The following is a 25,218-nucleotide window of genomic DNA, read 5'->3' on the forward strand; positions in this document are numbered from 1 at the left end:
ACCTGAAGTCCCAAAGCCCACATTCTGCCAATAAGCAGCTAGGTCAGGCCTGAGAGCAACACCACACTCTATGTCTTCACTTGCACCCTTGCCCCTGAGAAACACACTTCCTCCAACAGGGCCATGCCTCCTCATCCTTCTAATCCTACCAAAGAGCTCCACTCCCTGGTGACCAAGCGTTCAAATATATGAGCCTATGAGGGCCATTCTTATTCAAACCACCACAGAATCTATCTGAAATACCCCACTTTTATCACACTTACTCTAAACTCTGGTGGTGCAGTTGAAACTCTGCCATAGGCTTTGGTATTCAATTTTGACTATGAGATTGAAGGGACCAGCCCCCCATTTTGGTAGCCTTGATAGTAACACGTGCTCGCTATGACCTTGTCTTAGTCACTAGAGGTTAGGTGCCTGCCTCGTGACAAGGAACCAATCAGAAGTTAGTTGGTGGCGCTATGCTTTACGACCCTGGGTGTGCTTTATGGACAAGTGCACAGCAATGACACACAGAGCATAGCAACCACCCTGGGAGGGCCTATGGGCCATAACAACCAGTTGACTGATCAACACAGGGCAAGCCTGGAGGGCACACCAATCCTGAGCCTGTGCATACCCCTAAACACTCCCCTTACGCTGCCCTACAAGATCTCTCGGGAGCCCCTAGGAGCTGTCTTTTGTAGCCAACCACCATGGTGGGTGGACAAAAGACCCAAGCTAACATGGGGTTAGCTCGTTAAATTACAATAAAGCCTCATGCAGTTTGCAACAAGCTCTCAAATCTGCCTGGTGATTGGGGTGACTGCGGTCGTGGCCTGGGACTCCGGATACCTGAGTTTTCCAGGGGTCTAACAAGATGTGTGAAGTTCAGGGCATCACTTTCACACCATTGCTCCTCTTTAAGACTACTCTCTCCTTCACTGAAGAAACCCAGTGATGCAGCCATACTTAGTGTACCACAAGCAAGGTTCCTAAATAATACAAAGTTTGTGCATTAGTGTTCACAAACTGACTTAGTGGAGCCCATTCTATATGGAGAGATACCTTTCCCAGCCTAGACAGAGGGGTGTGGAGGTAGAGAGGTACCTTGGTCCTGCCTCAACTAGATGATGGAACAGACTTAGCAGACTTCCTAGGAGAGGCCTTACCCTCTCTGTGGAGCAGATAGGAGGAGGAGGAAGTGTATGGGAATTTAAAAAATAAATTAATAATAATAATAATAATCTACTTTTAAAAAGTTGCAGTGATGGGATAGGGAATCACTTAGTGGTTTCAAAAAAAAGAAAGAATACAAGGTTTGACAGCTGGTGAGTAGTGGTACATACTTACAATCCTAACACTTGAAAGGATTATTAACAGTTCAAGAGTCAGGAGAATTAACAGTTCAAGACCATCTTCAGTTACTTGGAAATCTGGGGATCAATTTGAGCCATATGAGACACTGTCTCAAAAAGAAAGCAAAGAGTACAGAGTTTGGTCATTTTTAAAGTATCTTAATTGGCTAGCACTTGGCAATGGGGTTAAGAACATGGCTAGTCACTGCAGTCTGCATGCTCCCACAGCAGCAACAGTGTAGGGGCAACACTAAAATCCTATGGTTAATTGAATGAATAGAATCTGAGAACCAGTTGCATCATAGGAAACTGAAATAGCCTTAACTTGGGGGATTCAGTGTTTGCAATCATGCTGTTACCATATTCCAAAGGCACAGAGCAGTGCCTGAGCATCTGAGACTACTTGAACAAATGAATGCACGTGTGAAGGAATGATGATGAAGGTAAATGACCAGAATAAATATTGTGTTCATCTTAGAATGGCAGGTTTTGATGAAGCAGGAGCTCCGGGGTTACCATCTAACTCCCCCTTTTGCTTCCTTCCCCAGGCAGCTTGAAATCCACTCTCCAGATGCTAAGCACACAGTGGTCCTGAGAAGTAAGGACTCCGCCACCGCCCAGGCCTGGTTCAGTGCCATCCATTCCAACGTCAGTGACTTGCTGGCCCGAGTGATTGCTGATGCCAGAGAGCAGCTGGGGAAGACGGGCATTGCTGGCAGCCGTGAGATCAGGCATCTTGGCTGGCTGGCAGAAAAGGTGAGGGGACCGTCTCCTCTGTCGATTGTCCCTAGGTTCTGCCACTGAAATGAGCTCGTTCTATAGGCTGGTTCTCTCGTTAACTGTGAATTGACTTGGTTGTCCATCCCAGAAGACCTCATAATATTGCAGTATGTGGAGAATTTGTCTTAATCAACATTCATTCTCTAGCAGACTTTCAAATGTGTGGCAAATTGCATGTGGCCCCTAACTGTGCAATGAGCCAATGAGCAAGTTAATGAATAGTTTGATTTCTGGGGTATCCCTGTGATATTCAAGGAAAGCAATTCAGTCTCATAATAAAGCATCTATGAGGAAGGGAGCAGAAATGATTGCTCAGAGGGGGTTTGTGTGGATTTTAATGAACCTGCTCATTAATTAAACAGATCCTCCCAGAATCATATGTGTACAAATGACAGCAATGATATTAATAATGAGGGTTTATTAAGCAACTACTATGTGCTGGATCCATTTCCACCTTATCTTTTGCTTGTACTTTCAAACAAGCAGGATTTAAATGTCATTCTTAATGAGCACCTACTTTGTATGGGATGCAGGTCTAGGCAGGAATGGCAAACTTTATATTTAAAATGAATGCATGGCAATATTGAAGGAGTAAGCAGTTCAAACATTAATTATTAGAATAGATTTCACTGCAAAATCATGGGTTCCATAATGACGTAAATACAAATTTATATATTATACTTGCACGCCTTGATTCTTTCCCTCTTCCAGAAGTCTTATTGCACTTCTACATAGTCCCCATCCCTGCTTTTACCTGTGTGTGTGTGTGTGTGTGTGTGTGTGTGTGTGTGTGTGTGTGTGTAAGAATCCATACGTGTGTTTGACAATTGCAACAAGATGGAAATCTAACAGAGGGTTGCAGAAGCTTTAGTTTATGCTGTAAAGAGATTTCATAAAGTCATAGCTTAGACATTTTAACAAATCAGGCAATTAGATAATGTAATGAGAAAGAACTCTGAAGCAGGAATGGGCTAATGTGGACTGTGTCACTGTTTGGTCTTTATATAAATGATGGATTTAGAAAATAGTCCTTTTGCATATAATAATAATAATTATAATAATAATAATGTCATGGCCACGTACCATGGAGGGCAGCTGCCATGGAAAATGTTCTATATATAATGCTAACACTGTCACTAGGATTTCCTTTCCCAAAGTATATGGTATGTTGGGAATTCTTGAAGGGTTGAGCCTTGGCCATTGTTATTACATCTGCTTGCTGTCCCTTGAACCTGTGGCACTGCTAGTGCTTCTGTGCTTTGTGACACCTTGACCTCCCGGTGATGTTGTAATGACAGCATTTCTGCCAATGAATCCTGGCATCTTGAAAGGCCCAGGCACCTGGAAATAACACCTGAACAGAGCCTTCGGCTGTTTTCCACCATTGTTCTTTGTGCGCACCTGCCACAGAGTTCAATGCCCAAGGCGTTGTTTGCTTTGGTGTTTTCCCATCTCTGGTGGATGGCAGAGAACTAGAGGTCGGTGTGGGTGTTAAGAGTATCAACATCATGAGAACTGCAACCCTTGGGAAGCCTTTCACAAGCTTGCTGGCTCAGAAGGTGACCAGAAGTGGGGGCAGCTGTGTGACTGTGACAGGGTACTCAGAGGGGAAATCTATGGTGATGGAATATTTCTGCATACAGATTTCTGTGGTAAAAACATATGTGTTTCGAGCCAGTGTTGTTCATGAAAACAGTGCAAGAAATCTGGACAGTTGGCATTTGTAAAGTCACGGTTGCTAGCACCAGCCATCATTTACTTTCTCAGGTGTGTTTCTCTTGGAGTGGAGACCTGTTAGGCAAGAATCCTGCAGTTTCAAGTGACAGAAGCTCGACTCTGCTTGAATACAGAGGGCCTTGTACAGCCTGTGTCCCAGGAGAAGCTTCAAGTGTGGCCACAGTTCACATAATGATATCCGTCATACCTTTCCACCTCTGTTTTTCTATCTAATTTGATGATTCATTGTCAAAGGACCCAGTGCACCTTGACCTGAAAATTCCAGATTCGTTTTCTTACTCTTGGCTGTCTCTAAGTTGAAGCCTCTCTGTTGCTGGAGGTTCTTGTCCCATCAGGTCCTGGTGCCTTTCTCAGCCCCAAATAAACACAAGAAGACTTATATTAATTATTTAACTGTTAGCAGATGGTTATGGCTTCTTACTGGCTAGCTCTGTCTTAATTAACCAATAACTACTAATCTATGTATTTCTACATGGCCTTATCTTACCGGAGAACATCTGGCACATCCTATCCTCCTGGTCCCTCGGTGGTGTCTCGTCGAAGTCTCCCTCTGCCTACATTTCCCAGAATTCTCATCTCTTAGTCCTGCCTATCTTCCTGCCTTTATTGACAAAACAGTGTTTTATTCATCAACCAGTAAGAGAAACATATATACAGAAGGTCATCCCTCATCATCTCTCTGTTCCATTCCTTCCAACAGAAGTCCCAATATTGAATCTAGTTGGATTATCTTCAATCATATTTTAGCACCAGTTATGCTGAGCTCAGGATGAACCTAGTCATGTCCATTGAGAAACAAGGAGGATTTTTTTTATTTGGGGGTGGGAAGGTCTTTTTTAGTCTTTCCAGATAGGCCACGCCGGTGGAGAACTTGAGACCATCACGTCTCAGTCTCCCAAGTGCTGGATGTGACAGGTGTGTCAGACCTGAAGGGTACAGAGTTTTCTTTGAGTAGAGTGGCATCGTGATTGTTCCATTTTTTGAGGCCATGTCTCATATAGACCAGTCTCATGTTGAATTCATCGTGTGATAGCCAAGGATCACCCAAACTTCTGATCCTCGGGGATTGCAGGTATGTGTCATCATGCTTGCTGTATGTGGAGCTGGGTATCAAATCCAGGGCTTTGTGTGTGATAGGCAAGCACTGTACCCATGAAGCTCTAACCCCCAAAGGGGCATTTATTCTTAATGAAAAAAATGCAACAATAAAGTGTTTGTAGATACAGAAGTGATGGAAGCAACAGACACCCATTGTAGAAAGACAAGAGAAGGAGCCTATTGGAATGGAGCATGTCTTCATTTGGTTATGGTCCTGAAGCTGGCCTAGGAGAGGAAATGGAACACAGCATCAGTTTCCTAGAAGGGAGGAGTAGGAATTCAAATAATGACTGAATGGATTTAAAGCAGGGGCAGTTGATGCAGTGTAGCCAAAATGTGAGCTCACATCAAGAAGCACCCCAGAATGGACAATGAGGTGCTATGCGGTCCTTTGACCTGAAGGGGCATAGACAGGAATAGGAACTGAAACTATTAAGCCATCATAGCTGTAGAAAAAGGCTGGCTACTCCCAACCATAGTGTTCAGTAAAGAAAGCCAGTTCCTGCCAACTCTTGGCTACTGATGACTGGATGAGGCTGACTGGAAGCAAGAGGCAAGGGATGACCACTGGCAGAGTCTGTTGATGTGAGTGGGCAACCCGGGACTCAGAGAAGGCTGTGAAGAGACAAACTGGATCTGGCATGTATGGGGGGCACACACACCCTCCAAGTACTGAGATGAGACTCTCTTCAGCCCCATCTGTATTTAAAATCATTACTGCTTAGTTAGTCAAAAAGTGCCATTGTATCAGTCTAAGTGGTACTGGTTATGTTTCCAGAGGTTCCACTGTTTCCACTTAAAAGCTGAGTTATGCCTTTGGCTTATCCCAAATCATTAGTAGGCCATTATTAGGTGTTCCCATGGAGCAGTAATAAGAGCATATAAAAAGCTCTTTCTGTTTTGGGACTGCCATTATTCTTACAATATAATTTCAAATAATCATTGCAGATGTCTCCTTGAGTGTGTGCGTCACTGTATTTATAAGAGCAATAATGACTTATCATGGACAATTATTATAAGCAAGAATATCCTTTATTACTTTTAACTCCAAATTTCTCAAAAAAAAAAACCATATATCAAGTCCAGGGGAACAAATCCAAACAAGGCTCTTTTTTTTTGAATAGATGTTTAATACCAAATTCTAGCATAGATTCATATGTATGGCTTTTAGCCAAATACAATGAATGGCAAATCCTTAATACTGTGCCTATCTTATCACAAATATCAGAGAATTTGCTTGGTATTTGTAAAGATATAAAATGTGATCCTATATATATCCAGCTGCAATTTACCTTAAATTGGTGTCCTTTGTCTTTCTCTGTGCCGTTAAGCTTTGGTTTGGGGATGAATAATAGTAGCTCCATGACAAGGTTATACAAATCATATTTAATTTCAAGGTTTTACAAGTGAGGTTTATATGAACTAACATAATGTGAAGCAGCATTGATTTCCTTAAAATCCCGTTCAGTGGAAATCCTAAAACCTCCTTGGCTCTCCACGGGAAGAAAACTGAATACGAACACTAGTCTCTTCTTGAGACAGTCGAGCAAGTTGAAGGATGGCTCTTGAGAAACTATGAGATCTCCATGACTGCCAGAGAGGGCAAGAAGGAAATTGTGGGGCACACAGTAGTTCAGCTTGTGGGGAGGGCAGAGTATAGGACGGAGGCTGTTCTATAAATAGATAGCACTTACATAATGGAACGTGTGTGTGTGTGTGTGTGTGTGTGTGTGTGTGTGTGTGTGTGTGTGTGTGCAAGGCCAATAAATACCCTTAAATTATAATGTGCGTTCCACCCTTAATTTGTTTTACATCTTTCAAAATGTTATATTCAATTGTTTGTACATTGAAGTCCTTTCAGTTATCACATTAGAAAGATAAGCTATGTTCTCATTCTCTGGATGTATAGAAAAACAATAATAAATGGACTTAATTGGGACCTTTGGAGTCTATTGTGTGCCCTTTGCATCAGGCATTTTAATTGCCTTGGAATCTTATTTGCATGTGATTCCATGTTAGATTTTTAAAAAAATGAAAAACCAAAACATAACAAAACAAAACACCCGTTTTTTGATCCCAAGATGCAAGTAGCTTCTCAGCTTTCCTTATTCTCCTTTCAGATTCTTTCCAATGCAACCTCCTTGTGTCTGTTCCTCCCCATGGTGTTCCTGGCATTGGACATTGGTTGTCCATACCAGGTGACTGCTCTGTTTCAGGCAATGTGTTTTAATAACTTCCATCCCGTCAGGTAAGCCTGGAAAATCTGTGGAAGCTTTCTGAGATCCCTCTGAAAAATCTAAGCTTCACTCTTTAGCACTTTCCATTAGACTGAGCTAGAAATGGCCCCAGGAAACGCCTGTTCTTGTGAGTAAGACTTCCCTGAACCCACTCTCAGAGCAGTATCACCAACCAAGAGAACAGTTTCAAAACTAAGGGACATAGAATAGCAATTCAGATCCTTTCCAATTGTGAAGCCAAGAGAAGAACAGGGTCAGAAAACCATCTATCCCCTTCCTCCTCCATCCATTACCATCTTGGTCTCATTCTAAGAGAAGAAAATCAAAGAGAGATTCTTCTCTCAATGCACCCCTCGACAATGTCAGCTAATTAGACTACTCTGTGTAAGCCTTTCCTTTGATTTCCCAAACAATAATTCTTCTTCTTTCCTAATTTCATGCTACTGACCTGTAAAGAACAGTCCTAGAGAGGCTGAAATCATCTTTGAAGGGACATGCTGAAAGAAGACAATGTTTCTAGACACACAGTTTGAATATTGGAATGACTAGGGAGTTAGAGTTGCCATGGTACCTTAGGTAGGAAGAGCTTCGTGAAGTACCATGGAGGAAGGCTCCTCAGTCAACAGGTCATTATGTAGATGGCAGACGTCTCTCCTGAGTAGTGACTCATCACATCCCTCTATCCAAGGTCTGTGTGTGATGTGTCAACAGATTTTAGTCGATCGTCACTGATGGGGGACGTCCTTCTGTATGCTGTGAATATGTGTTTCTCTTATTGGTTGCTGAATAAAGGTGCTTAGGTAACTGGGCAGGCAGGATATAGAGGTATAGGCAGAGTTGCCAGACTAGGAGAATGCTGGGAGGAGAAACGCTGAGAGTCTCCAGGGAGACACCATGTAGCCGCCAAAGGAGTGACATGTCAGAGCATTATGGGTAAGCCACAGCCTCATGGCAATACATAGATTAATACAAATGGGTTAATAGTTAAAACAGAGCTAGCCGGTAAGAAACCTGAGCTATCGTCCAAATAGTTTATAATTCGTATAAGCCTGTGTGTATTTGGAACTAAATGGCTGTGAGACCAGGTGGGACAGAAACCTCTACACACACACATACAGTAAAGTGGATAGGTGATTTTCCTCTTTGTCTACAAGTATTAAATCTATGTGACATTTCATAACAATGGATAATAAAAGGTAGCTCCCCAGCAAAGATGGACTGACTATGTGGTAAAATAATGAAAAGTGATAATGCAAAAGACTAGAGCAGTGATAACTGCGAAAATGAAATTTAAACCAAGTATTGATAGAATTATAAAAGAAACAGTTGCCTCTGGGCATGTTACATTGATGTCATTCAAGGCCTTGCCAGTGGGCAACCAGAAAATGGTTAAGATAAACTTAGAGCCACAGATAAGACAGTAGCTCTGGTCAGAGGAAGTAAGGACAGAGAAAGGTTCACATGGGAGGAACATGTAGACCCATTTCACATAATTTAAGTGTAAAGGATGGGTGCTGTTCTGTACAGCTGTAAGTCTAACACTCAAAGACAAGCAGGAGGTGTGTGGCCAGACTGGCCAACACAGTGCGATGCCAGTTCAAAAGAATTTTATGTATTATATTAAATAAATTTTTAAAAGAGAATGCAAAGGATATGATATTGTCAGCTGATGCAAACTTAGAATGGGTGAGGCAGTTCTACTAGACAGCAGTAAACAGGCTTTTCTGTCCCAGAAATGACATGAGACAAAGAAGGCCAGAGCCCTCTTTGAAGGGCTGCAGATAAGGAGTTCTGTGTACAAAGCAATGGTGCATTCTATCCCCCAACCTTTCTAATGCTTAAATGACAAATTGTTAAATGAATGCCAGTGAAGCAAACAGTCATACTTCCCCATGGATGTCTAAATATGAAAAAGGTAATTTATAAGATATTGATAACAAATGCTGAGGGTCATGGAATCATTCTTGTTTCCAAGCTAACCGTTACAACATACGGTGTAATTTCAATTTTTCAATTTTCATAGTCAGTTTTACTCCCCAGCATTCCTGTTAAAGGTAGAACCACCTTCCTACACCTCAACCTCACTATCCCCATCATCACCCTGTCTCACTATCCCCCTCTCTCCCTGTCTCTTTCTCTGTCTGTCTGTCTGTCTGTCTGTCTGTCTGTCTCTCTCTCTCTCTCTCTATCTCTCTCTCTCTCTCTCTCTCTCTCTCTCTCTCTCTATATATATATATATATATATATATATATATATATATATATATGTCCTTCTGGGTATTTGTATGTTGGTCTCTGTTCTATTGTCTCATGTAATTTGTATCCTTATTAGTTTTCAGTTCAACCACTAGTGATTTATCTGAAGTATCGCTACCAGATAGCTCCAACCAACCATTCCACCCTCACATTTTCTAGCTGCCTTGCCCAGAGAGATTGAAAGGATCTCAAGTGTAAATGTGAAACAGCTCTGACAGGCATCAAACAAGCTCCTGGTCATCAAGTTCTCAACCGTGTAATTAATGGAGCGATATTTCTGGAGTCTCTAAATAAATCAGCTTACCATCTGCCTAAAAAATCACCTGAGTCAGAATCTCCCACCACTCTTACAGGGAGAAAATAGTTTCTGACCTGAGGGAACTCCCATCGGATAAGCGATGGAAATAGAAGCTCTGGGCAGGCTACCGCTGCTTTGCATCATCCGTGAATCAAGAAGCCTGGTTACGCTGGGAGCCAGACATTAATGCAATTACATACTAATAGGCCTGTTGTGTTGCTTTAAAAAGCAGTCTTCAAGTTCCTGAATGAGTCATGTGTGAGATGGAGCAAGACCAAGGAAAGCTTGACAACAGCTTGGGCATCTTCCATCTTAGGAGTTAGCTGAATGAGCCAGTACATATTTAAGTCACACACACACACACACACACACACACACACACACACACACACAAACACACACACACACAAGCCTGCACTTGCATTCTCTCACATAAAACATCGGACGTTTCAAATGGGGATGGACGGCTGAGTGCCAGAGGCAGCCAGCATGAACTCATGAACATATGCTACTTTTCCTCATGACATCACAGGGCACAGTTTAGAATCATGAGTCATTCTCTGTCATCAAGGTGGAGACATCCCAGATGTCTATGTGAGGGTGGCGGGATTGTGGGCATTTCACCCCTTGTGGGGATGACTCATAAATCTTCCTGTGCGCCTGCCTAAATCTCTTTGGAGAACATGCTAGAACTCAAGACAGAAGACTCTCTGGTCCTGATGGATAACTCTTACACTTTGCTAACTTTGGCTGTATGCTATTAGACATTATAGAGTGTCCATCATTAATGAGATTGATATTGTCCAGAAAAGTCTGGCTTGAGTAAGGAAAAGATGATTTTCTGAAAGTTTTTTTCACTGTTTCATTTTTCTGAGCACTTTCTTTCTCCCTATCCCATCCTAGGGAGGGAGGGATTCCAGGCCCTGAGCAGGGTGAAATGGAGGCAATATCTCTCCCTGAACAGACGAGCAGTTGTTAGCTACATATCCTCATGGCCTGGATGTGAGGGACACTACATGGAATGCAGGGCCACATGTCTGATGCATGAGGGAACTGAGTTCATTGACAGAGGCTGTGTAAAGTTGGCTTAGAAGGAGCAAGAGGGATCGTGCCCTATGATTCTATAGGAAGATGTGACCCAGACGTCATGCAGCTAAAATCCTTCCAAGCATCCAGCAGAAGTCCTCAACTGTTCCCAACAACACCAATTACTCCAGAGAGGAAGATAAGTGGAACTAGGACGAGGAGAATTCTGGGAAAGGTAGGCAGAGAGGGCCTGCCAGAAGAGTAGCCATGTCGGCCACCAAAGGAGTAATAGGTCCAGACCCTTCTCCAGTAAGATAAGACCACATGGAAATACTTAGATTAATAGAAATGGGTTAATAATTAAGACAGAGCTAGCCAATAAGAAACCTTAGTCATTGGCCAACAGTTGCATAATTAATATAGCATCTGTGTGTTTATTTGGGGCTAAAGGGCCTCGGGACCAGCCAGGGCAGAAAGCTCCAGCAACACTCTACTTGTTCCAGGTAAGCTGAGAAGAATGGGATGGTAAACTTTTCCCACTGGGTGAAGGTCACATCAAAGGAGAGCAGAACTCATCTCTGTGCACCAGGGATCATAGAGAATGTCAAGGCTCCAGATGACATTTTGTCTTACAGTAGTCATGGGGCCCTGGAGTCACTGGTTGCTTAGATTCTTTCATGACAGAGTCTTAACTGGTGCATCTCAGGGAGGAATTTGCTGAGGGAGGGGGAACTTACATGTAAAACGTGAAGTGAGCCAAACAGAAGGGAGGAAGCTCAAGGCCATGGTAACAGCTAAAATTCAACCAAGCTAAGGGTCCCAGCTCAGAGTACCAATTCTACATTCAGAGTTCTCCAAACTTAAGTCAAGTGATGCTTCCCCTGCCATGAGCCAGGCACTGACTATGACACCTCAGGTGAAATGAGGACTTAGCGTCAAGGTGGGTGCTACAGAGAGAGAACAACAACAAATACTTCCACAAGGAAGGCAATCTGTCAGTTGTGCTTGACGTCTTTAGATGAGGGACAGATGAAGACATTGGACAACTCTGCGACACTCGGAAGCTTATAGCCGCCATCTTAGAAGCTTAGCTCTGCTTCCAAATGTCTTCAAATCTTAACAACTCACCAGCCCTTCTACTCCTCCCCCAATTCCATTTGGAAACTCCCTCAAGTTGCTCTTTTCAGGCTCTGTGGTCTGATCCAGTCTCCCGGGTTATCAGGTAAGCAAACTTGACATTCTCTATACTGACTTTTTATTTAGAATTAGGAATAAAAATGCAAGTGCAGCTAGAGTTTTAAAATCAATCCCAAATCAAGATGCAAGGGAGGGACTTTGGTACAGCCACTCTGTCAAAGTACCTCAACTCATGTCACTAGCATCACAATTCACGGAGAGGCACTAGCTAGCTGCCCCACAGACTGTAATCTTGCAAAGACAATAGGCGGTGGCTCCAGCACCAAGGCAGTGTCTGGGGTTGGGGGAGGGGGCAGTTAACCTGAGTTTGTCAAAATATGGTGGTATAAGGTGTTACAGTGTATTTTCTCTGAAATAAAATATCATTTATATTCTGTCTTCAAAGTGGCCTTCAAAAATTTGGGGGCTGGAGTTAGAGTTCTATTTTCTTTTTTATTCATAGGCTCCTATATAGCTCAGACTGACCTCCAGTTTGGTACATAGCACAGGGAAACCTTGACCTTTGAACTTCTGGTCCTCTGGATTCTGCCAGCCTAGTGCTGGGTTTATAGGCAGGCACGACCATGCCTAGTTTGTGTGGTTCTAGGGGCTGTACCCTGTACACTAGGCAAGCACTTTGCAAACTATGCCTCTGCCTCTAGCCCCCATTTCTGTGTCCAAGGCAATCTCCCTTTCATGGAGAAGTGCCCAGCTTCTGAACTTTGTCACTTCAGGATTGCCTTACTTGAAATGTCAGGATTCTCGATTTTGAATGACATGTAGGTGTGCTGGTCTTTGAATGGCTGATCTTCTATTCTATTCTACTAGAAAAGCTTTAGACTGGGAGTTGGGACATGAGACTCTGCTTGCCCTTTGCTTTATCCCAGAAAGTACCACTCAAGTGCAAGTCTTGTTTATTCTATGTTCTCTAGAACCATGAATCCTCATAGAACTCTGGAGTTAGAAGAAAAATATAACAGACAAGAAAAAAATAACAAGATATGAACAGACAATTTAAGGACCCTCATCACAGTCCTGAAACTAGTTTGCAATAATCGCGAGCCCACAACTCACTCTCTCTGACTTTCTTTCTTACCAGGCGTTATTGGCTACCTGGTTTGCATCTCACCATGCACGCAAAGCACCATCGTGTCTGTTCAGAATGATACAAATGACACATGATCTTGTCCTTGCTCTTCTGCTTCTGGGAACTGTAAGGGAAATCAAAGGGACTACCCAAAACTTTAGTGAGAACACAAGTAAGCAAAGATTAGGATCCCTAACACCCAGAAGGGAATAGTCAAAAAGTTTCCTTGGAAAATGATGGGTGAAAGAAGATGGAATAACACCTTAAGCAGCACCGGGGGGAGGATGAAAGTGTAGTTAAAACGTCCATTGGCCAAGGACCATCAAGCCCTAAGTCTCATTGACACTTCATCCCAGTCCTCAGTGGTCTCTCAAGTAGCAACCCTGGAACAAAAGAATTACGAATTCCTTCATTATTGAATTCCTTCATTATCATATTTGACTGTCTACATTGGTTCACAGAATGCACAGACGTACAGTTCCTCTAACTCTCTGGGCTCCCTACCTGCCCACGCCCCTTTTGCCATTTCCTACTTCAAGTTCTCATTTTCTCAGCTTTGCAGAAAACAGACCAACTATTATATGGACTGTCATCTGATTTTTCTTAAGTTCAGGCATCTTGGGCTCTGCTACATAGTCTTGTCCCTAGTTAGCTGGTCACTGGAAGTGCTGCTTTATTGATGGCAAGCACCCCACATTAATAGCTGTGGAAAATGAAGAAAGGAAACTCAGCGTAACTGGGGGTTCATCGGAAGCAATGTATGGAGAATGTGTTGAAGAACTCCACCAAGGAACAGAGGTTTTGGAGGCATGCCTGCAGTGTTTCACAGCACCTTCAGGTGAACATGCACTTTTGTGTGCTTAGATCTTCCAAAAAACGCTAAGATAAACCTATCTGGGCACAGAACACAAAAATATTCCTGGTGTGTGTGTGTGTGTATGCCCGCTGCACAGTTGACTTGGCTGTGTATTAACTGTTGAATTCATGGCCTCGTCATTTTGGATGAGATGCATTTGAGATTCCTGGGAACAAGGGTAGAACCAAACAAGGATGATCAGAGCTTGCTGGATGAACACGGAAGGGGTAGAGAATTGCGGTACAAGTTGTTGAACTACAGTGCATCATTACAAAAGGAGCATGGGCTCTGGATCCTGACCTACCTAGATCTTCAATACCCCCTTTGTTACTTACTGCTGGAGAGACCTCAAGGAAATTTCTCCAAGTCTTAAATGAGCAGTTTCTGCATCTGTAAAAAAAGAGACATTACAGAAAACTAGGAAATGGTGAGAGTAGGGGAAATAGTCTTCCCAAGGGAATAGCACACCAATTCAATATCAAATAGTGAGTCCTAAAAGCATGCACATTCTCTTCTGCAATCTCTAGGGATTGAGCAAGTTGTACTTTTATATTTAGAAATACACACACATGTGTAACAATGATTATATATAATATTATATATGGTATATATCTAATATTTTATATATATATATATGAAAGAGACAGGGAGGAGTGGGGTACATGGAAGGTTTAGAGGGAAGAAAGAATGAATGAATAAATAATTATATTATAATCTAAAAAAATACTGAGCACACATAAAACTCAATCCACTAAATATTGAAAAGTGAAAACATATTTAAAATTTTAAAATAACATAAATTATTTTATTGAAAATGCATTTTTTCAAGAAATAGAAAGAAAAATACCAAATATAGAAAGCACGTAGGTCAGCATCATCAGGGCAGCTCTGTCGCTTCCCACTGCAGCACGTGTCTGGCTCACAGTCTGGTCAATGGAAGCTCTCCACTCCAGTCAGGAGCCCAAAGCATTTGCTTAGAACCAAGATTTGAACTCAGAGAAAAAAACTGATTTGAAATTTTCGTTTCTGCTTTTAATCTTACTGACAACTTTATCTATCTCTTCTCTTTGTTGTGTGCATCTTTCTTTTTGTTGTACACTTTCCTATTTCTGTGTGATACACACTTTGCATTTTAAAATGTTAACCAATATATTAAATAATACTATTATCAAGTGAAAGAGAGAAGAGATAGTGGTTAATTGATTGATTGATTGATTGATTGATTGATTGATTGACACCTTCTTCAAAAAGAGAAGCTATGTACTTGACTAAAATTCTCTTTATGTAGTGTCTGGCACAGGGCTTCCACATAGCATGCAATGGAGTTAATACAGTAGATGAGGCCATCAGCTCCAGGCCTGTGCATCTTAATAGAAAAGTCGAACACACGTATAAACAAAATGTTTGAAATGGAATTTGTACAGAGACCCTTGGAAATCCCTGAGCTTGCACAGGCTACTCAACCTGCAGATGCTTTCCTCCAGGAAGTACAAAGGAAAGGACTGCTGCTGGGCCCGTCTCTATAACACTGACCTTCTTCCGAGGGCTGCTGTACGCAGTTTTCTGTCCCACCAGCCAGTTCCCAAATAATCACATAGAGACTTATTATTCATTATAAATGTGGCGCCAATAGATCAGACTTGTTACTAGCTAACACTTACATGTTAAATTAACTCATATTTCCTATCTATGTTCTGCCACATGGCTCAGTACCTGTGTTCAGTATGGCAAGTTTGTCTCCTTCTCTCCACGTCTCCTCTGGATTCTGAGACTCCTCTCTTCTTCTCTTTTGCACTCTCATTTTGTCTGCAGGTCTCACCAACCTCTACCTGTCTAGCTATTGGCCAATCATCTTCTTCATTAAACCAATCGAAGTAGCATATATTCACACAGTATAAAGGAATATTCCACAGGCTGCCAATTGGGTGTTCTAATGTCTACACAGAGCCCCTCATTCACAGAGTTCCTGTCCTCAGGTGGTGTCCACATGTGGAGTGTGTGCCTGTATTAACTTCCTAGAGAGATCACACTGAACAGCCATGTTGAGGACTAAAGTTGGTCAGCAAGACTTCCTCTAGAGCTGGAGTCATAACCCAAACTTTCAGAACCAGCATTTGGCAGAATCCTACATGCCATCTGCATTCACAGTCCCTTTAAGAAGAAACAAACATATGTCCAGCAACAGACCTGCCAAAATGAGGGACAAAACCTGTGAAATGTGGCTTTTACAGAAAACTGGAAGGGCAAAAGCAGCCTGAGGTGGTCTGCAAAGAGTGGCAAAGTTTGAACAATTTTATGTGGGTTCTGTGTGGCTCACAGCTTACGTTCCCAGATGTCTATAAATGACATCCCTGGAGGCCTTGAAAAGAGGTCAAAGGTCAAAGCTATGTAAGTAACTAAATCCCAGGTTCCTGTAAACAGAATATGAAATTCATGCATACATAGATATAACAATAACCAAGGCCCCATTAGCGATCTCCTAGCACTCATGTCACATGGTCCTCTCGTGTTTCCATAAACTTGATGAAGTTAAGCAACTCCAACTAAATGTTTGCCTAAAAATAATTTTTAGCAAAGGCATAAAACATGTCTTCACAGTTGCTGCTTTTTTTTCCCCCAATAGAGAATTCAGAAGTTGAAGGAACAAGTGTTCTTGGAGAGTTTAGAGGTTTTTTTTTTAATGATTTCTATAGAAACATCCCCACCTCCTGTTTATTCTCTGTTGTATTTAGGCCATTGTTGCCACTTTTCTTTAAACCTTTCTTGTTAGAAAAGGGAAACTTAAAAATAGTAGTTACTTTGCTTCATTTATGTTAACCAAGAAACTCAGTTCTCACCTCAAAGGGCTTATTCTAGAATCAAATATGAGTGGCCATAGCCCAGGAACACATATTTAGGTCACCCTGGATTTCACGTTCCAATGTGAAAGCAGTTTCATGACTTTTTTTTATAGTAACAGAATAAAGAAAGCCATAAAGCAAGGCTCTTTTCAGATATATTGGAGGAACATCAGAGTTGGGTTACCACAAAGGGGGACCTCTGTCTCCACCTCAAAGACCATCTGACCATGGTCTTAGGCAGCCTTTTGGTTGATGGAAGCTAGTGGTCTGCTGAGTTAATAATACATTTTCAGGTTTCACTTGATAGTCACAGTGATACGAGATCAGACACAGAGACCAGAGATGGAAAAGGGATAATAAAGAAGCTAAAGATAGCCCAAGATAAAGTATAATTAGGCATGGATCTTCGACACTCCAACCTCTCTTTGTAGTTCTCATCCATTCACCAACCTTATAGAAGGCTCAGTGAAAGGGTGCAGTTTCTTTTGGGGACCTTGTGTCCATGTTTTAAAACAGTTTTCTGGAAGCTTTGTGTCTGCCTTGTTATTTTTTTTTTCTGAAGATTTTTTTATTTGAATTAGAAACAAGATTGTTTTACATGACAATCCCAGTTCCCTCTCCCTCCCCTCTTCCCCTACCACTCTCTCCCAACTAAAACCCTACCTATCACATATCCTTCCTGCTCCCCCTGGAGGGTGAGGCCTTCCTTAGGGGGTCATCAGAGTCTGAGAGAGCGTGAGGTCAGGAATGCAGAAACCAGCTCCTCCGAGCATAAAGTTTCTTACCCTTTGATCCTTTATTGAGATGTTTTTCACCTGTCACAAGCACAGTGTTTAATAACTGAGTTGAAAGGTCATTTTCATGCTATTCCTGTCACCCAGAGAGGTTTTCTCCACCTGACCTTTATGTAAAATGAAAGCAAACTGGAACCAGTATAAGAACCTTTTTTTTTTTTTTTAATCATCTTTTAAGGGATTGACATCCTTTTGCTTGGGAACCATACCAGCATTTTTAAATGAAAATGTACAGTTGGAATTTACTTATCCAGTGCTAAACAACTTTTGTTTCTTCTTTCCTTCCTTCATTAGTTAGATAAGCATTGAACACGTGCACCATACCAGATGAGTATAAGTACTGGGACCATGTCTTAGTTAGGATTTCTATTGCTGTGAAGAGACACCATGACCACAGCAACTCTTATAAAGGAGACTATTTAATTAGGGTGGCTCAATGACAGTTTCAGAGGTTTAGTCCATTATCATCATGGCGGGACATGACGACATGCAGGCAGACATGATGCTGGAGAAGATGCCGAGAGTGGAGAAGAAGCCACGCTTCGAACCCAAGGTGACAGGAAGTGACCTGTTTCATTGGGTGCGGCTTGAGCATATACGAGATCGCAAAGCCTGCTTCCACAGTGAAACACGTCCTCCAACAAGGCCACACTGCCAAATAGTGCCACTCCCTATGGAGCTTCCAGGGGCCAATTACGTTCAAATCACCACAGACCATGATGATGACTAGAACAGACAAGATACTTGCTGCTCGGGAGCTTCCACTGTGGCATAGGAGGTGGACCGTATGCAGAAGGAGTTAAAGGAAGAAATCAGCTACATGGCCTGGGAGGTTAAGGCAGCTCGTTAAGTTGAATATTAAAGTTCAGATACAAAGACTCAGGGTGGTAGGTCTAGCATTCTCAGAAGCTTAGAGCCACAGAAATGTACAGCCTCGTTTGGGAATAACCATTAATCTTGTGTGGCTTGAACACTGGAAAAGATGTGTGTGTGTGTGTGTGTGTGTGTGTGTGTGTGTGTGTGTGTGTGTGTACACACTCGTGTGCATGTGTGTGTGTTCAGGCTGTTTTTGTCATCAGTCTCTTTACACAGTTTTACTTTCATTTCTATGCTGCAATATTAGAATTCCTTGGATAGCTTCAAAGACAATGTATCTCAGAGTGTGAAAACCTACTTTAGAGTCACATGGTGTCTCCTTTAGTCCAAATGTGTATTTTCTTTCTCTTTCAACCTGCCTGTTCCTCTTTAGTTTATAGACTCAGACTCCCAGAGCTAAGAACCTGGAGGTCCGGTTGTGAAAAAGGGAACGAAGACTGGCATATTACTGTATCAACTAAGGATGACCAACAAGCTATGTCACTCAAACCATGTGAGAAAGCTGAATTCTATAATGTCAGCACTACTTGGGAGTGCCAACGTGTTCATGAGCTGTATACATTAATTGGAAAATTTCCCAGCATGTATAAAGTGTTAGGATCAAGGTTATTTTTACTTTAAGACGTAAGAGAGACATACTGAATTGCATTTTATGAAATACAGTCTGAGGCTTCATCAATGGTGCTAAAAATAGATTTGGACATCAACATTCCAATCCTGCATCTCATAAAATGGTTCTTAGTGTTGTCGTTCCTAAGGCTTACAGAAGTTTAAGAGCACAAGCAAACATTTTCTTGATGTTTGATATGGTGACTTAGTCTTTATCCAATTATTCTAAATGCCTAAGACTCTTCATCACTTCCCTTCAGAGCACTGCTCACTGAGTGAGGGAGCACAGACCTCTGTTACAGTGGTTGACTGTCCAGCTCTGCAGGGGCCCTGCTCCCTTTCAGGACAGGCACAGGCTCTGTCACCCACGGATGTGTCTCCTGGCTGTCACAGTACAAAGAGCTTACTGAGATTCTGCCCACTATGTGTGTGACCATTGGGAACAAAGTCTGCTCTTTGAATTGTGTCAACCAGAAATTTGATTATCTGGACCTTTTATTTCAAAGTGATCTTACAAAACTACAGCCAAAGCAGATCCTGGAAATTTATACATGGTGTTTTCTTTGTTCATTTTTTCATTCAAACCCAAACTGATTCTAAAGAGAAATTAACCTGAGCTTAAAAAAAAAAAAAAAAGAAAGAAAAGCTTGTTATAAATATAGTGCTGGCTCAGGTCAGTCATTGTCTCTAAAATCACCAATTGCTGAAAGCATACAACTTATCGTGTCTCTCAACAGGGAATTGACAGTCCTAACCCAAGTGTATCAGTACGTGTCCAGCTTTGAATCATGACTCACCTAGAATGTAAATACGTTTCTACCCTGGTTCTGTTCCTGCTAGGGTCTATTATCCAAAAAGAAAGGAAGGGAGGGAGAAAGGGAGGAAAAGAAATAGAAAAGAAAAAAGAGAAGAGAAGAGAAGAGAAGAGAAGAGAAGAGAAGAGAAGAGAAGAGAAGAGAAGAGAAGAGAAGAGAAGAGAAGAGAAGGGTGGTTGTGATTTGAGACCCAGGATAGACGGAACTATTTTTAAAGGACTTTTTATTATTACATCCCATTAGTGAGGAAAAGAAAGAAAATAAGTTAAAGTAGAGGGGAGAATGAATAAAGAAGAAACTCATGCCACAATTATTATGCATACCTGCATTGATGGTTTAGTGTTATTTGGCTTATGTTATTTGGATGCTAAAAATAACACTTGGAGTTACAGACACTTTAACCTTTCAGCATGGCCTTGTGGTTGTTCACTTGGATGCCAGTGGAGTCATATTTCATTCCTGGAAATATGATAATGGCATCTGAATATCTAGCTTTCTCTTTTTCTCTTATTTTGATGATCCACTCCATTAATTCTTCATGTGAGCAGAAAGGCAAGTTGATAACCGTGAAGCTTGGAGTGGGGGTCCTGCAAAGGAATTTGTCCTCCCTGAATTTTTCGGTGACCCCACATTACCTACCTTCTCCAGTAGCTACTTAGGACAAGATGTACTCTGTGTACCAAGGAGCCAAAGCCAAGCTGCTGACCTTTGCATTTTGTGAACCCTCGGCTGAGATGCTGATCTGAGCGCACACAAATTGTTGGATCCATCATGTTGATTCTTGGCTCAGATACTAGTGTGCGACTAATGACTTGCGTAGTGTACATACTGAGCCAGTGCTAATGCCCAGTACACTGTGAGATGGGGGCAGGGAGGAGCATCTACAAGAGCACAGGCATCATAGTTGACGTGAGCAATGAGAAAAGCTGTGTTGCCGAGGAGATGCCACGGCTTATGGGGAATAAGAAGCAATCAAGGGATTGGGGGGGGGATGCTGCCCCGTATCTTCTCTTAAATTAAAAATTATTTCCTTCACATCAGAGATTACCTCATGAACCTCGAAATAAGGAAAGGAGTTGAAATGTTTGAAGAACCGGGTAACGAGTTTTATTACCAAAAGTAAACTGGTATCTAACCCTGCTGCTCAGTCAAAGGAGATTTAAGACCTCCAGACATGGCCATGTGGCACTGACCACAAGTTCACTGGGGACATTTCAAGGCACCATGCCAGCCAGATCCAGGGCACCGAAGGGCATGCTCCTCTGGCCCTTGCAGCAATTTCCCACTGGGAAGCTGTATGCAAATTATATTCCTAGTGTATTCTGGGAGACACAATATTCCTGAGAAAGAGTGCATCCAAATCTGTGGATGTGTCCAGAGAGCTTCCTCTTCCTGGCTCCTAATTCAAGGCAAATTGGTCGAAGTGATTGTTGAGTTATGGGAGTAGCTCAGTTAATAAGTGCTTGCCTAGCATACATGAAGATCACCCTAGGCAACACAGAGGGTCTGCGATGAGACTGGAAAAATTAAAGGGGTAGAAAGGGGACACTAAACTCAGTCATGCTACGAAGACAGGTTGGCTGTTTGACTTGAACAAACGTGTTCCAACCACCTCATGAGAGAAAACGGGGCCCAGGAGAAATGATGCTTCGAGGTTGTATTTGTGCACTCCTGTTATATGAGATAAAAAGAAAACCTGTTGTGCTATCATGAGTAAAAGACCTAATTCTCAACCTCATTCTCTTCTTCCAAGCATTGGTTTCTTGGGGAGAAAAATCCCTGGCAGTTCCTCTGAGCTCTTACAAACAAACGGCCATAATAATGCACGCAAAAGCGCTGTGGTACTTCAGAGCCCCACATAAGCTATTGTTATTCATTTATTTTCAAAGATACTGCTTTCCCAACTGTTTCTTCAATTTAAAATGGGATCCACATGTGAGAAAGATTGGAGTTGGGAATCAATAAGCTTGGCGATAACGCTACGTTTTGCTGTTTGGGAGACATTAAGGCTTTAAGACATCCTGACAGAAAGAACCCATTTCATTGTGGTTAGCATAGTGATGTCTGAGTCGATCTCACGATTGTGACTCCACATCTTTACCATCGTGGAGACATCAGTGAGAAATGGCATGTAGTTATTTTGCAGAAATGTCTTAAGGTGGAGTATTTACTCATTCTTTGCCACTGACTGAGCACCCACTCCGCCCCACTATTGTAGTACATGGTTGGTGTAAGGTGGTGAGACACATTGCTTCTCAAGAGTGTCCTATGGGACTCCAACACCATTGCCTGGACAGTGATGACCTGAGGCAGAAAGGTGGACATTAGGGACTTTGGGCTTTAACCGGAATCTGCTGAGATGGAAGAACTCAGTGGCTGGAGCCTGGAAATCTATATTTTGCATCTGTTCCCAGGAGAGTCAGATGTACAATGATGTATACTACAGTGATAAAAAGCCCAGACAATAGAATTACTCCGTTTTGTGACGGACTAGTGTCGTGTCCCAAAAAGGCTATTTTAACACTTGTTAACTTCATTTATTGTCTGAGAGATGGGAAGGAGAGCTCCTTCGAAGACTGTGATGACTGAATGAGGTGGTGCATGCAACATACTTACTCATGCATCTGAGAAAAGAAGATCTCATGGGTAGAGCCGCTGTCACTGTGCGTGGGGACAATGTGCAGTGGGAACACTGGTTACTCAAGACAGTTTCCCTCCAATGCACAGTCCGGACAGGAGGGAGATTTTCCAGTTAATTAAGGACTCTGTGGAGAGTTATCATGGTGAGTTGGACTCAGACATCACTATGCTAAACAAAGCCAGGGAACACATTGATAAAATCAGAGCAACTCAGACATTCCTTCTGTTTGGGGGGTTCTCTGAAAAATCTCTATAGGGATGATAATTGACTGCCTTGGAGTATGTCTGTGTAAGAACAAATCCCACTAATGTACATGGAAATGAAAAAACCTTGAGTTCATTCAAGAGGTCCAAAGAAAAGTCATCTGTCTTTGTAACTTGTGTGTGTTGCCTTCCTATCTAACACCTTAGTTCTCAAACATAATTATTCTTTGTCCTACTTAATTTTCTTTACAAATTATGATTAGAAATATTGGGGAGAAAGTCTAAAAATATTTTAAAGAATCTAAAATGGTACCTCCAGTTTCTTCCATAACTGATGTTTCTCCTACAGCTTTTAAGTGCTATTTGCTCACTTTTATTTTGCTAAATTTTCTTCCATTTCTGCTTGGTAAAAGCATCACAGGTCACCAGGTAACCAAAAGTGGCCATAAGTAAAGTTTGAATTGCAAGGGGGGTGGTTCCAAGCTTAGCAATGGATAATACTGATGACAACCTGAACTAATTTCTTACGCACTGTGGTTTACATATGAAAAAAAAAATCAGGAGGATTAAATTAAGTGCCTGGTGTAGAATCAGCTCTTCTTAGAACCTTGAGCACACCACAAATGCAATATTTGGCCTCTGTCCTCAAGTACTTAGAAACTGACTAATGGAGGAAACAACAAATTGAGACATTTCAAAATTCAGTCAGGCATAGTGGAGAAAGCATACCTGCAAGGCAAAGCATACTAGTGTGGGTTAAATCACTCTGTATCTCCTTGTGTGGTTAACTAGGGAAACAGGAGATCGAGGAGCTATGAACTTTAATCTAGCCTGATGGAGGATCCTGAAGAGAAAGATTTGGATGGAAAAAAAAATGAGTGTTGTGACCATTACCTATGAAGGAAGAGTCAGGGATCTGCCATGGGTCTCAGGTTTGACTACTTCCTGAATGGCTCAGGGAATATCAGTCACCATAGTGAAGGAGGTGCTGCCATCCCTGTTAATAGACATGTATAATAACTATAGAATATGTAGTGTACAACAGTATTGGGAGGCCTTTTGTTCTTCCTCCTGGGCAGAGAGAGATTTGGGGAAGAAAAGCTGTACAGTTATTTTCTTTAATTTTCTTCTTGAAAAGCTTTACTGAAAATAAATTTTTCCATGCAATATATTACATGGAATTAATTACAATCTCCCTTCCCCTGCTCCTCCAAGATCCTCCCTACTTTTCCGCCCACCCAAATCCATGTTTGTTCTTTCTCTCTCATTAGAAAATCAACAGGAATCTGAAAATAAAATAAATCAAAACAAAACCAAAATAGAACAACAACAACAAAAAGAAACAAACAAGCAAGCAAAAAGAGCCAAAGCAAATGTACAGTACAAAAAGCACATACAGATGCAGAAACACACAGAAATCCAATAAAAATACAAGATCAGAAACCATAATGTATGGACAATACACCATGATTTTTAAAAAGTGCACAGACAAAACATTATGAGACAAAAAAAATTATACCATTGAGTTCATTATGTGTTGGTCATCTACTGCTGGGCATGGGGTTTGTATAGCCAGTGAGACTCCATTGGAGAAAACAAAAGTATTACTTTCTGGGTAGTTATCAGTTGGAGACAACCTCTGGTTTAGGGACAGGGGCTTGTTCCTCTCTCTGCCCTGGGGCTTCATCTGGCTTAGACCTGTGCAGGCCCTGTGACTGCTACTACAGTCTCATGTGTGCATCAGTCTTGTTTTGTCTAGAACTTGTTTCCTTGGTGTCTTCCATCTCCACTGGCTCTTCTTAGGAACTTTCAGCCTCCTCCAATTCAGGGTTTCCCTGAGCCCTAGTGGGCGTGGGGGACGTGTGGATTTCATGAAAACATTCCATTCTGGACATGTTCCAAGGTCTCTTTCTCTCTCTGAACATTGTGCAGGAGTGGGTCTCTATGTTTGTTCCCATCTACCACAGATAGAATCTTCTCTAAGACACTGATCTATGATTACAACAGAGTGTTGTTAGTAGTCATTTCATTGCTATATTCACTTAGAACAGTAAGTTGTTTTTGGCTTTCCCCCTAAGTCTATAACCTATCCAGTCTCAAGTTCTTGGCCACTGAAACTGTGTCCAACATGGATGCCAACTCATGGCGTGGGCCTTAACTCCAATCAAATAGTGGTTGGTTACTTCCACAACTTTTGTACCAATTAATTTTTTTAAGCTGGCCAGGGTGTCACATACCTATAATCCTAACACTCAGAAGTTGCAGGGAATAGGAGTTCAAGGTCATTTTCATCTACACATCAGGTAGGAAGCAAAGCCTGAGGTATGGGACACCCTGTCTCAAAAAAAAAAGTAAATGAATATTTCTCTTTAAATATTAATGATGTTTTTCTGGAAAATATTTCTACTTATTTTTAGATTGTGATTGTATAGTCCACAATGATGGATAGTCTGGCAGCTGTCTTTCTAAGTTATTACCCTGGTAACTGAGTTTACCAGTACTTTTAGAGGGCCAAATGGGTTGCAGTGGCTTGGTATGGCCTGCTGCAGCTCCTG

General features: G+C 41.9%; 1 protein-coding gene across 1 annotated transcript in view; it reads left to right on the top strand.

Moving 5' to 3' along the window:
* LOC113837496 (beta-1-syntrophin) overlaps positions 1 to 25,218 on the top strand; it is a 242,190-nt gene that overhangs the window by 154,681 nt on the left and 62,291 nt on the right. Inside the window, exon 3 of the mRNA XM_027431687.2 lies at positions 1,883 to 2,090. Within this exon, the coding sequence (XP_027287488.1) occupies positions 1,883 to 2,090 (208 nt within the window). The remainder of the gene's footprint in view (positions 1 to 1,882; positions 2,091 to 25,218) is intronic.

The sequence above is a fragment of the Cricetulus griseus genome, chromosome 10 (genome assembly GCF_003668045.3).
Source record: "Cricetulus griseus strain 17A/GY chromosome 10, alternate assembly CriGri-PICRH-1.0, whole genome shotgun sequence".
NCBI classification, from domain to species: Eukaryota; Metazoa; Chordata; class Mammalia; order Rodentia; family Cricetidae; genus Cricetulus; species Cricetulus griseus.